The 13374-nt window shown below is 40.5% G+C and overlaps 1 protein-coding gene across 3 annotated transcripts in view; it reads right to left on the bottom strand.

The window, feature by feature from the left end:
- Nucleotides 1-13374, bottom strand: part of shroom4 (shroom family member 4) — a 98868-nt gene that overhangs the window by 21617 nt on the left and 63877 nt on the right. For 2 of the 3 annotated variants that reach the window (XM_038293148.1, XM_038293150.1), the window contains one exon: nt 5999-6205. In XM_038293148.1, coding sequence (XP_038149076.1) covers nt 5999-6205 — 207 coding nt within the window. Of the gene's footprint in view, nt 1-5998; nt 6206-11130; nt 11494-13374 lie in introns of those variants that run through there. The other variant, XM_038293149.1, reaches the window with a different exon arrangement.

Below are 13374 nucleotides of genomic sequence, written 5' to 3'. Positions count from 1 at the left end.
TGCCATTGTCCAGAGTTATGCCAGGAGCTGCCCTCCTCACCCGATGTGTATGTTGTATTTGATTACGCGCCTATCCAGGACTTCTCTGATGTATTCATCTGCCTTATTAGGTCTGATGGACATTATGGGGACAAAAGCCTGATTCTAAAGCAACTGACCCCTTTTTTAACGTGCAACTCATCCTATGCAAAGGTAGACAGGTGCAAGGGACCACGAGGGGCAGGGCTAATATCAAGAATGACGATGTGGATAAGGACGATAAAAAATGACTGCCAAATTAAACCTAACTGAAGGGTGAGCAGAATTACGCTGGTAGGTATGTTATGTTGCTTCGAGGGGTTAGCCAGAGCTAGTTCTTGGTGACCTGCTATGGAACCTGGCGGCTATCGAGATGAAAGCCTAGGCCTGCTCAAGCATGTACCGTTTCAACCAATAGGGATATTTAAGTGGAATTGTGCCGTTCAACCCTGATACTGTTGGAGACACAAAGCTCCCATATTCCGATGGTGTTGCTTGCTTCACAAATCTAACCAGCGATTCAAATGATGGGCAAAAAGCTCCGCTTCTGTCCCTGCAACAGGTCATCAAATGGAAGAAGCCTCTATCTGCTGCTTGCTACTTTCAAATCTGCATGGTAGACCTGGATTTTACAGAGCAAATCATGGCGTTTTATTCATTACAGAAAGCTAAAGTGCGGCGTGGCATTTAGGGTACACCAGAGAGATCCCAGTTCAGGGCTTCCTGCGGTGCTTCTGTCTGACCAGGACCCAAAACAATACCGTTTTAGGGGAGGAGTACTGGGATGAGAGAGATAAGAGATTAGAGAGAGCCCAGACACAGATAGCACCAAAGATGGCAGCCAGCCATGCCTCGCTATGGTACTAGGGAGCAGAACCGAAGGGCGGAGCAAGATGCTGGGCGGCTGGGATCAGAGGAGTTCGAATGATGAATGATTTATTATTCCTTTTAATGGCTAATTAAAACGTCTTTTTTTAAAGCCACTCACAAAGCTTTTAGATCACTTCCAACGACCTTCCATTTTCATTGAAAAACAAACGTAGTAATGCTGTGCTCCCTCACCCTATGTCAGGGTTAGGGTTATCCAATAGTGTTCGCCACGTGAAAAGACCCTACGTTTTTTAAACTCTAGTGACCGTCTCCGCACATCCACTAGAAGTGTTGGTGTATTCGTGGCTGTTGCATCGCAGCGCTCATGACCGTGCCTCTACATAGGGACAAAATGTAAATCAATTAGTGGAAAAGCAGTTGGTGTAAACTAGACAAAACAACACAGGACAGTTTTTAGAAAAATATTGTTGATTAAATTAGCCGCTGATAGACCCAGTTTATACAGTTTATCTGCAACCCCCTCGCACCAAAAAGTCGATTTGGGGGTCAGTTAAATCTTAGGGCTTAGGTCTAGAAGTTTAGTCCGATTTATAATTTAAAGATAGCTTAGGAAAGTGTTGGTGACGATCATGGTGATATGATGAAGGAGAGATCCACACTAAGTCAATACAAAGTCCAAATATGGGTAAAAGTACCAACGTGTGGGTGTTTATCCAGATCAGGCAGGAGAAACCGTTGGAATGAGAGGCCAACGCAAACAGAAAGATGTTCTGCTATCTAACCCTCGTGGGACTATCAAATCTAATAGCAGTGCATTATATCACTGATTCTTATCATAAGGGGAACGAGTACAAACCTCTAACGTAGCACGCAGCAGAGCAACAAGGACACGCATCTATTTCTGTAATGAGTCAATATACAGACCAGACAAACTTCCTCTTTCTATCTAACAGATCACAGTTTACCTTGGTGAGATCATACAGGCACACAAAGGCTCAAGCGTCTACGCTGCGTGGCTGCTTTTAGTTCAACAATGTGGTCCTCTGTTCCTACTGTGGTGCAGGGATTAAAATATATATCCATTATTTGACACGACGCTGAGCTGTTAGGTATTTTCAGCCAATTAGCTCATTGGTTACTGTTTTAACTAGGGCTGCAACAACGAATCGATAAAATCGATAAAAATCGACTTTTAAAAGCGTTGGCAACGAATTTCATCATCGATTAGTCGTGTCGCGCGATTATTGCGTCATCCGCTGCGCCGTCATTACTGCCTCTTGACTGAAAGAGGAAGGAAAAAAAATACGGCAGAGCGAGTCAGCGCCGCAGGAGCAGTGTTGCCAACTCCGCGACTTTTCAGACCCCTCCAGCGACTATTTTTCAAAAAAGCGACTAGCGACAAATCTGGCGACTTTTTTCGGTGTCACTGGTGGCTTTTGGAGACTCTTACGTGAAAGCATGTATCATTCCTACTCTGCCGTGGGGCGCCTCCCCCACCCCAACCGCGTTTTCCCGCAGGAGTCCCTCTCAGTCAGAGCCTCAGCGTCCAGACTGCAAATGAAGCGCGCATGCACCGGGATTGACGGCGCAAATTGATCACAATAATTAAAATAGCCTGCGCTTTGTAAAGTGAAAAAAGTGATAACATGCAACTTTTTTCAAAAGAAATTAACATGGCACGGAACCACCATGTTTGTTTGGTTTTAAAGTGGGGAAACGTTACGTTAGTTTCTCAGGTAGCTCATCTGATGCTTTCCTTATCTTGTTAGTAGGTTACAGACAGTGATAAGGTTGGCTACTTATTTTACTTTAAATTTCATTTGAACTAGCTTAAGCAGCGTTTACATTTACTTTATAAATAAATTAACTTGCAAATTATGAGGGCAAGACTTTTAAAGTTTAAATCTGGCAAAGATAAAGTAAAGATGATCCTGCAATTTATAGAAGTAAAGCAGAATAAAATCCAGCAAGATCAGTAATATGTCAATTAATTATATGCCACATTCCCATGTAAATATCTGTCTTTGGAGGATGTGTTTTTTAGCACCCCTAGTTCTCTCATTTTTATTCCAAATACAATTTATAATTTGAATCACAGGGCTATTTTTATCTCTATGGTTCAGTATTTTCTCAAGTAGCAACTTTAACTGCTGTACTTTCCTGTCTTAAAAGGCAGAACTCTTCTAGTCTAAAAAAAACTCATTTGTTGAAATGGGGGGGCCTATTGTTTGAACCCCTTAGAGGCTTTTAAAAACAAAAATTTCTTTTTTTGCGCTTTATGAAACAAAGTACCCTATATTTTGTGGATGTACATCTACATTTCTCATGTAAGTTTGCGTAGTTTTAACACAAACATTTATTTTTCATATTGCACCAGTACAGTTAATGAGCAACCTGTACTTGTGTGCTTGTTTGTTCTGTCTATAATGTTTATTTTGGAATAAAGAGGTTAATATAAAAAATATTTTTTGTCCGATTCATCGATTAATCGAAAAAATAATCGTCCGATTCATCGATTTTTAAAATAATCGTTAGTTGCAGCCCTAGTTTTAACCTCTCTTTAAAGATTCTCTTTATCTTGTGTCAATGTAAACTAAGCTATATGGTTTTGACTTTTGGATAAAACAAGCTTCAGACTAAGCAGTTAGCTAATTTTCAGACTAAATTGTTGTCCAGCATTTAAAAAGCAGCTGCGTTTGTTAATGTCTCATGACTTGGCTTCTCAATGATGTTTTCCTGTTGTGCTACTGGTCATTAAAGTACCTACAGCTCACTATACTACAGGGGAAGAAAGCCATAATGGAAATACACGCGTAGGGTTTCGATTGACATATTGAATCATAGAGAGTTTTGTCATTAACTTTTGCTTCTATTTTGACTTTCTGCGGGACGATCTGATGGGTTATCATTTTAGGATGTTTAAATAGGATCCTCAAAATAGATCGATGTTTCCTGTGTGGGCTGTATGCCTCTAAAATGTGGTGATGTCACCTGTTTCCTGATGATTGTTGGCTTTTCTGGATTTAGCCAGTCACGGTGAGCAAAGGAAAGCCCCGACACTGCTTTGCAGCAAATAAACAAAAAGCAAACCCAGCTATCTGAAAGAGTCACAATCTTTCGGAGAGTGACTTAAACTTTTAAATTCCACTTTGAATAAATGGAAACACAAAAATAATCAGATTATTGCTTTTAAAACATTTATCATCAGAAGCTGTGCGGCTAAAAGTAAAATAAAAGGCCGGAATTCATCACTGTTACAGCAACACCAAGTATCTGAGACACAGTAAGCGCACAAAGGGATCTAATCTCAAATCATCACACAAAAAAACATCAGCTAGTTTTGAAATTAACTTTTCAAAATACTTTTAAACAGCATTGGCAGACTGTTAGGTAGACTGTTTAACATTTCAGCAGTTTGCTGAAAGAATCCTCCCCCTTTTCACCTTTACTGGTTGGCCATTTAGAAACTCCAAAAATCCAACCCTTTTTCTTGTCAGTGAACACACCAAAGCAAAGTGGTAACATAAACAATGTTTGATTCGGAAGATGCTACAAACAGAAGGAAGTTATTATCCATTTTCAATATTAGAGATCGACCAATGAAGGTTTTTGTAAGGTGGATGATGATTATTTCGCCATCAATGTCACTGATCCCTGATATTTGCTGCAGATTATGTTTGGGAGGTGATTTTTGGAGTCGATTTAGCTTTTTTCTTCCTCCATTTGCTTCATAACGGCACAATGATAACAGGGTTAGCAGAGGAAGCCAAATTTAACGCAGAGATGCTGTTCTGCTAAAGCTGTGTCGATTCAATGACTCTAAATGGCTGGTTATACTCCCCGCAGCAGTGTGTCGCAGACATTTTTGATTTATGCCCCATATTGAAGCGTGGTCAAGCGCTATGTTATTGCACGCCACAACACTAGAGGGACAGTCACGAACTAGTTGTGGGTCTAAATACGGCCGAGGTGGTGAGGAAGTGGGGGCAAGTTTTTCCGACAACGGCGGGACAAGAGGGCGAAAAAGAGCGGGGATCCAGGTGGAAAAAGGGTCCCAGCGTTCTCGTGCACCTCGCTCTTCTAGCTGGTGCTACTTCACGAGTCGTTTTCCGCAATGGCGGTCATACAAACAAAACAAGCCGGTAAAGTACCAAACAGGAAATATGCATAGTGTAGAGCGGATTTAGATTTGACCAATCAGAGGCCTCCTGTCTGCGGTCACCTACAATTTTTGAGAGGTTCACCAGAGTGTCTGAGGAAGGGGCGGGGCATATCTGCTTTAACTGCGAGACTCTCAGCATAAACATTTGCTAAAAACTAAACTGCTGTGTGTTTTTAATGTTAGATTGAAGTTGTTCTCATAGCAGAAAAGATAAAATTTTCTTAAGGATAAACAACGTACAAAAACAAACAACCTTTTCTTTTTTATTGTCAGCCTTACAATAAAATATAATTTTTCTTAAAAACCGACGACCGTAATCCTTTTATTAATTACTAGTTTATTGGGACGTGCAGGTGGTGCAGTGGTTAGCGTGCATGGCCCATGTACGGATGCCTTAAGGCCAATTTATGCTTCTGACGCATAGCCTCTGCAACCGTCAAATCTGTCTCCGTGCGTGACCACGCCCCCGTGCAGAGGTTCTGCAAACCGTCGTTGCGCACCTAAAAAAAATCCTGACTACGCGTCGGACGGTCGCAAACAAGCGCAGACCTCAAGCGGAAGTGCGCAGACAAAAAGCAGCTGTGATTGGTCCTTGGTATGCCTTTCAGGCTATCAGAGGCCGGGTTCGAATCAAGCCTGTGGTCCTTTCCCTCATGTCCCCCCTTCTCTTATACCCCCTTTCCTGTCAGCCTACTGTAAAAAAAAAAAAAAAACACAGCCACTAGTTCTGTAAGAACTCAAAAAAATAAAATAAAAAAAAGGTTTGTTGTAAGGTCGATAAAAGCAAGAATCTTAAAATTTTAAAATGTTTTATGAACATTTTAAAATGAAATAGACACTAGTGACATTGGGGACTGGTTTCAGCAGAGCGACTGATTTCTGGACGTTTTTGGTCTGATGTTGCTCCTATTATAAGTAGTTTAATCAGCTATTAGTAAATGAGAGGTAACGGCAGCAGCATCAGTTTATTGGTTTGTGACGTCTCACCTGTTGTCGGTTGTGTGCCAGGGTAGAGCGTAGGAGCCGGAGTGGAGCTGCATGGCAGACGGAGGGGGAGGAGGGGGGAGCGGAGGGGAGTCTGCAGGGGGGAGGAGTGGGGTCAGAGGTGGAGGAGACGGAGGAGGTGGTAGGGGGAGCGTCTCCGACAGCTTGGCCAGGTGCCAGGAGTGAGGCCTGATGAGAGGGACGCTGCGCCTGTGTGAACGAGAGGAAGACACAGGGTCAGGGTTTAATCCCTCCAGGAACCAAAGCTGGAGCACAGAAAGATTATCTAGACTTTAGATTAAATAAATAAAAACAAACCAGCACTCTGTCACTTTGTGACCTATTACTGGATCTTTGTCACGTCACCCCCCCCCCCCCCCCCCCCCCCACCACCACTTTCATAGTTTATGTTCTCAGCTGTTTTTTGTAACACAGAGGCTCCGATGAAACGCAGACCAACCCCCAGCAGAGCCTTCAGCACAGAGCTTCCTTACAGTCTGCTCGGACTTTCCCAGCGCTGCCATAAAACACTCATCTCACATGAGCAGTAAGTTCTCCTGTCAGATCTAAGTCCAGGCATTCCACCGCGTCCAAAAATATTCCCTAATTCCTTTACACAGACTTCCGATCTCACTCGCCGGGCCAAATTCAACTGAGCTCCCCCGCAGACAAAGTGTGAATTTGAGATGAAGAAACAATGAACACTAAGAGAGGTCAAAAAGCACCTGGGAAGAGAACCAGATAAGTATGATTGTTGGAGACTAAAATAAAGCTCGTATCTTTACAACACAGCGGCTGGAATCCTGCTGCTTGGTGGAAGGAGCTGGAAAAACTGCTGAGTTGACAGCTAAGGTTGGACTAGATTTAGGCCTGGAAACGTGAGGTCTATCTATAAATGCAGCTGCTGAAAACGAAACAGATCTGGAAGCCAACATCTTTAAGTCTCACCTTGAAAATAGTTTAAATAAATAGAGGAAGGATCAATAAAACCTCACTAAATTCTGTTAGGACTGATCCGCCATTCTAAAATACTTGGAAATGCAGGTAAGGACACCATGAGGAAGAGTAGACAATGTCCAGGATGGATGATTAAACGGAAATCAAATACTAGACCGTTCTGAATATGTTTAGAACCTTCAGACAGATCTTCATTTGAACCAGTACCAGGACATAAATAAGAACAGAAAAATAAAAAACTAAAGCAGACGACCTGGAGTTCAGTTGGACCTACAGTTGGGCAACAGCCCAAAGTGAAACGTACGGTTCTCAAAACAGAAAGTGCTAAAACTGTGAAAACATACTAATCTGGGTATTTCAGAGAAGCACTTGAAGTACAATTAAGGAAGAAGAATGTAGATCCTGGCACCACGAGGGAGAGGAAAACACAGTTTTTGACTATTATTGTTTGTGATAAAGCAGGAGCAGTAGACCCATTTCCAAAATAAACACTCTGGTTTCCTGGTTATGGCTTCTTTGGAGGGATTTCCATCTAAGCCCAGTGATTGTTCAACTCCGCTGACAATGTCCTTGAATTATCCCCTGAGAAAGTTTATGTAAACCCGCAAATGTGCGTCTACCAGTTTGTTTGTGTGGGAGTCATCCTAAGTCAACCAGAAAAAGTATCATTATTGAACGCACCCCTTTCAGTACCACTTCCTTTTACGTCAAGTTGAACTTTCTGAAAATGATGAAAAAGACAAACACAACAGGAAGTGAATAAAAACGTTTATAACCAAGTAAAAAAAACTTGAAATATTACTAACAAATATCCCAAAATACAAGTTGTGTTTTTCAATCTACTACGTACCCTGGAACATTGATGTGTTATTAAATAGGAAAATCAACCAACAAACAAAAACACTCCAGAAAATTCAGCATCTTTTTTCCCTATAAGCTGAGAGGTCCCGAGGTTTTGATTAGCAACGATGGGAAAATGTCAAGTGTGAAGAACTGCAACATTAACACACAACAGAATGCTGTATATATTTCCTCTCTGTTTTACCACATTAATTTAGTAATTTCGGACTATCAGTGAAACATTTTAGCAGAGGAATGTGTGGGAACAGCCCGACAGCGTGCATGCATCTAGTCTGTCCAACAAACATAATTTAGTGCTAAGTGAGTCTCAGAAATCTTAACTGCACCAAATTAGTTTAATTCTGGAGAGCGTAATGGCTGTGAATACATGAAGTAGAAAGATAAATACTTCTAAAACTGCTTTAAGTACCAGCAGCAGATAATAGTAATTATCTCTTACCAACATAGTCAAAGCCCTCTATAGAGCTGTTAGCAAGAGGCTACAGATGTACCGCATATTGGAGTGTGACTAACTGCACTAAGTGAGGTAAAGCAGTAAGAAAGCTAAGGTGTAAGCAAGGCAATGTAAAGCAGTAAGAAAGCTAAGGTGTAGCAAGGCAAGGTAAAGCAATAAGAAAGGTAAGGTGTAAGCAAGGCAATGTAAAGCAGTAAGAAAGGTTACGTGTAAGCAAGGCAAGGTAAAACAGTAAGAAAGGTAAGGTGTAGGCAAGGCAAGGTAAAGCAGTAAGAAAGGTAAGGTGTAAGCAAGGCAAGGTAAGGCAGTAAGAAAGGTAAGGTGTAAGTGAGGTAAGATAGCAAATGAGGTAAGACATTAAGAAAGGTACTAAGTAAACAGGGTAATAAGTAAGGTAAGGTGGAAACTAATGATGATATGATAAGATAACAAGAAAGGTAAAGGCAGTAAGTAAATAAGGCAGGATACTAGATTAAGAAGATTAAGAAGTCAGTAAGATATCAAGTAATTAAGAATTTGGTCCAATATCAGTCAAAAAAAATGTTATATATTGGCCTGTAACTAAAATCTCTGATATTAGCGCACTGATAAACATACTACTTCTTTTCGAACCATCCGTAAATAAATGTATTAGTAAATGCGTCTGTTGTTCTCATACCTGCTAGTGTTGAGTAATGCTCTTTAATATTACTTGATAGAGACTTTTAACAATCCACTCTGAAAAAAAGTAAGTAATAAAACTATGTATGATTCGTGCTGATCAATATCAGTATTGGTTAATACTCAAAGGTGCCTTATGTCATCCTATCGGAAAAGAAAAAGCTGTTTCTAAACAATACTAATAGTAAAAAACGAAGTAAGAAAAAAAGGATGTAGTTTATTTATACACGCTAAAACATGCCAAACATCGCACAAAAACACTTCACGCTTTCTTTGTATAACATTTACTTTATAATGATCAGGCAATAAATAGTTTTGACAGAATGATTCAATAAACAGAGAAGGCTGTAAGCCAACAGATAAAAAAGTAACTAGAGTTTATACCAGCCTTACCAGAGGTATGCCTATTACAGCACACCACCAAACATTTCATGCTAGTGAGCCTTCAGGATTTAGGAAGCCTTATGGAAATCTCATAAGTTTCTCTACGAAACACAAACTGTCACTGCTGATTTCAAAATCTAAAAACAATTCACAACGTCCACCCCTTTTCCTCTGGTTTAACTCAGTACATTAAGTACGCACACAGTGTGTCATCGCCTCTGCTTCCAATATTAGAAATTATTGATGTTTCACAGGAAAAAAAAGGAAATACATGTTTGAATGCAGCTTAAAAATTGTAACTGGCCCGATGCAATGTCATTCTGCCCCCTGAGACGCTGAAAAATGCCAACAAGGTGGTAGGTGCCAAGAGACCCTGAGTAGAGCTAATTGACGGGATGAGCAGTGGGTCAGGATTAGAGAGAATGGAAGCTAGCTTAGCTAGCCTTGCTGAATGATTGAGAGTGACCAGAGAGATGCTGGTAATCACTCAGTGGACAGATTTTATAAAATGGAGGTATTATAACCCCGCTTTGACATCGGAGGTTGAAAGAGGTTTTGTTGAGTCCAGCGGGCCGGAGCCTTATCAGTTCAAGGTGCTAAAGACAGGAAGACTCGCTACTGGGGCGTCTTGTTTTAATCAGTTTCAACGGAGGTTGAAAGAGGTTTTGTTGAATCCAGAGGGCCGGAGCCTTATCAGTTCAAGGTGCTAAAGACAGGAAGACTCGCTACTGGGGCGTCTTGTTTTTAATCAGTCGTATTTATTAGTTTGAAATGATGATGAAGGCTTCTACCAAAGCGTTTACCACCATGAGCTATTCAAACCATTAGGAATGTTTAACTGAAATTCAACCAAAAACTATTCCAACAAACAGCACACAACTTAACAATCCTACCTGAAAACATAAAAAAAGCAGAGTAAAATTTTAAAAAGCACCCAATAAACTCAGATTATACAATTAAAACACAGAATAAGTGTATTTTGGGGTGAGTTTCGTTTCACTTTAATCTGTAATCTGTATTAGAAGGTCAACAATTCACTAAAAAGAGATAAGAAATCACAGACAAGTCTCTGAAGTATCTTTCTTTAAGAGGATTTATAAATATATTTATAGGTCTGAAATGCTCAGATTGGAGAGTGTTTGAGTAAAGCTTGGGATTAACACAAGGCCTTCAAATAACATTTGGACAGAAACATTTGCTACTTTCCTCTTTCTGACACTTTAACCTAGTGGGCAACCAGGCGCTGCTTGAAAAAACAAACAAAAGAGGAATCCCCTGGAGTCCACTCTGAATTCACTATAGCATGACAGATGAGAGTAAATCCTTGACACAAAGACAATGAATTAATCCACTATGTGTACAGACATTTATTTTGATCAACAATTATATCCATAAAAGCTGACAGCAAGTGGAAAGTTTCTCCTTCAAAACATCCAACTTTTAAGCATCTTGAAACGAATATCTGATTAAAATAAAATCAAGACATTGGCTGCTAAGATCAGATTCACTGAACAACAAAGATGAGAATTCAAGAGAAAAAAAAAAGATGGGCTGCTGCTCTGAAAGAGCCTTTATGAAAAGATCTGCTGGAATGTCGCAATTAATGTCCAGAAACAGCTGACTGAAACCACAAAGGTCATCATGCATAATCAGAGTCACACACCGAGTCTCAATAAAGCGCAGAGAAAATGCCAGAGACGGACAGGCAGATCTAAGCTCTAGAACAGAGGAAGAAAAACTTCTGTAGTTCAAGATGAGTATAAAGAAATACCCTCCTGTTAAGGTTATTTTACGAGGAGCAGAAAGTTTTCAAACCCACCTGTCAGCAGAGGAATCAACCGTTAGAGCGATCCCAGCTCAACTGTCAGCATCCTAGACTGCTAGAGTTCAAGTTCAGATTGTGGACCGTCCAATCAGGAAGCCGTCCAAATCCTATTCTGTTAGATTCATCAACCTCTTAAAAAATGACTCCTTTTTTTCTCTTCAAGCCATTTTATGTCCGTGAGGAGAGCAGGGGTGTGATGCGATTAAGTGACACCTGAAAGTCTATGAGCTGATGTGAAGAAATGAAATCAGGTTCTGACCAAGAGGGAAAAACCAGCTGACGATCCTCACATCCCCTCTCCCTCCTTTTCCTCTTTTCATCCTCCTTTGCTCCTCTCTCTCGAAGACAAAACATGGCTATGTCTCCTCACTGGACTCTACATTTCTCTCTCTCTCTCTCTCTCTCTCTCTCTCTGCCTCTCTCGCCCCCTCAGCAGCAGGATGTGTGAGTCGGTCGGAGAGGAAGCCTTGTGGCGAACAGATAAAGCGCTGGACGGCGGCTAAAATAATACCATCAGTTCCACGCTGTTATTGTTTGACAGGAGGGAAAAAATGCAGAGGTACTTCCTCCTCGGACATGCGCGAGCGTGTGTTGGTGTGCACGTGTTAATACAGAGCAAGAAAAAGACTGAAAGAGTAAAGAAAGGAAAGACTTTCTGAACAAACGCAGGGGTGCTGCCTCCCCCCCAACATTAGCAAAAAGACGAGAAAACAAAATGTGGTGAAAGAGTTGGAATGCACGAGAGGATGGGAGGTCTGCAGGAAAGAATAAAAAATAAAAGAAATCAGCAAAAATAATTATAGGCCAACACAATGAGTCGGGGTGATGGATGAACAGAAGACCTCATCCCTGTTTTTATCGCTTAGATGCATTTCTTTTACAAACACTTCTGTTAAAGGAGCATTATAAAAGATTTTTGGATGGGACCACTGTCACTCATTAACAGCCAAGAGAGCTTTGTGCCACAGCGTTTGTCTCAAAAGCCATCCAGCTGCACATACAGCGACACTTAGGGAATAGATTCCTCTGTTCCACCTGAGCTGCAGAGGTTTGTCTTTTCCACAAGCCCAAGCATGGGGGTTCTTCACACAGAACTGTTTAAGTTCTTTAGAGGTACTCACACCAAAGTGGTTAAAGTTCTTATGGTGCATTCACACCAAAATTAATGAGGTTCTTATGGTGCATTCACACCCAAATCAATGAGGGTCTTAGGGTGCATTCACACCCAGATTAATGAAATTGTTAAGGTGCAGTCACAGCCAAATTAATTCAGTTCTTAAGGTGCATTCACACCTAAATTAATTCAGTTCTTAAGGTGCATTCACACCTAAATTAATTCAGTTCTTAAGGTGCATTCGCACCTAAATTAATTCAGTTCTTAAGGTGCATTCACACCTAAGTTAATTCAGTTCTCAAGGTGCATTCACACCTAAATTAATTCAGTTCTTAAGGTGCATTCACACCCAGATTAATGAAATTGTTAAGGTGCAGTCAAAGCCAAATTAATTCAGTTCTTAAGGTGCATTCACACCTAAATTAATTCAGTTCTTAAGGTGCATTCACACCTAAATTAATTCAGTTCTTAAGGTGCATTCACACCTAAGTTAATTCAGTTCTTAAGGTGCATTCGCACCTAAGTTAATATAGTTCTTAAGGTGCATTCCCACCTAAGTTAATTCAGTTCTTAAGGTGCATTCCCACCTAAGTTAATTCAGTTCTTAAGGTGCATTCACACCTAAGTTAATTCAGTTCTTAAGGTGCATTCACACCTAAGTTAATTCAGTTCTTAAGGTGCATTCACACCTAAATTACTTCAGTTCTACGGTGCATTCACACCTAAGTTAATTCAGTTCTTAAGGTGCATTCACACCTAAATTAATTCAGTTCTTAAGGTGCATTCACACCTAAATTAATTCAGTTCTTAAGGTGCATTCACACCTAAGTTAATTCAGTTCTTAAGGTGCATTCACACCTAAGTTAATTCAGTTCTTAAGGTGCATTCAGACCTAAATTAATTCAGTTCTTAAGGTGCATTCACACCTAAGTTAATTCAGTTCTTAAGGTGCATTCACACCTAAGTTAATTCAGTTCTTAAGGTGCATTCACACCTAAATTACTTCAGTTCTTAAGGTGCATTCACACCCAGATTAATGAAATTGTTAAGGTGCAGTCACAGCCAATTTAATTCAGTTCTTAAGGTGCATTCACACCTAAATTAATTCAGTTCTTAAGGTGCAT

The sequence above is a fragment of the Cyprinodon tularosa genome, unplaced genomic scaffold (assembly GCF_016077235.1).
Source record: "Cyprinodon tularosa strain WSP-4 unplaced genomic scaffold, ASM1607723v1 ctg321, whole genome shotgun sequence".
Classification (NCBI taxonomy): domain Eukaryota; kingdom Metazoa; phylum Chordata; class Actinopteri; order Cyprinodontiformes; family Cyprinodontidae; genus Cyprinodon; species Cyprinodon tularosa.
Note: the sequence above shows the minus strand (reverse complement) of the source record. Positions and strands in the feature narration are given on the sequence as shown.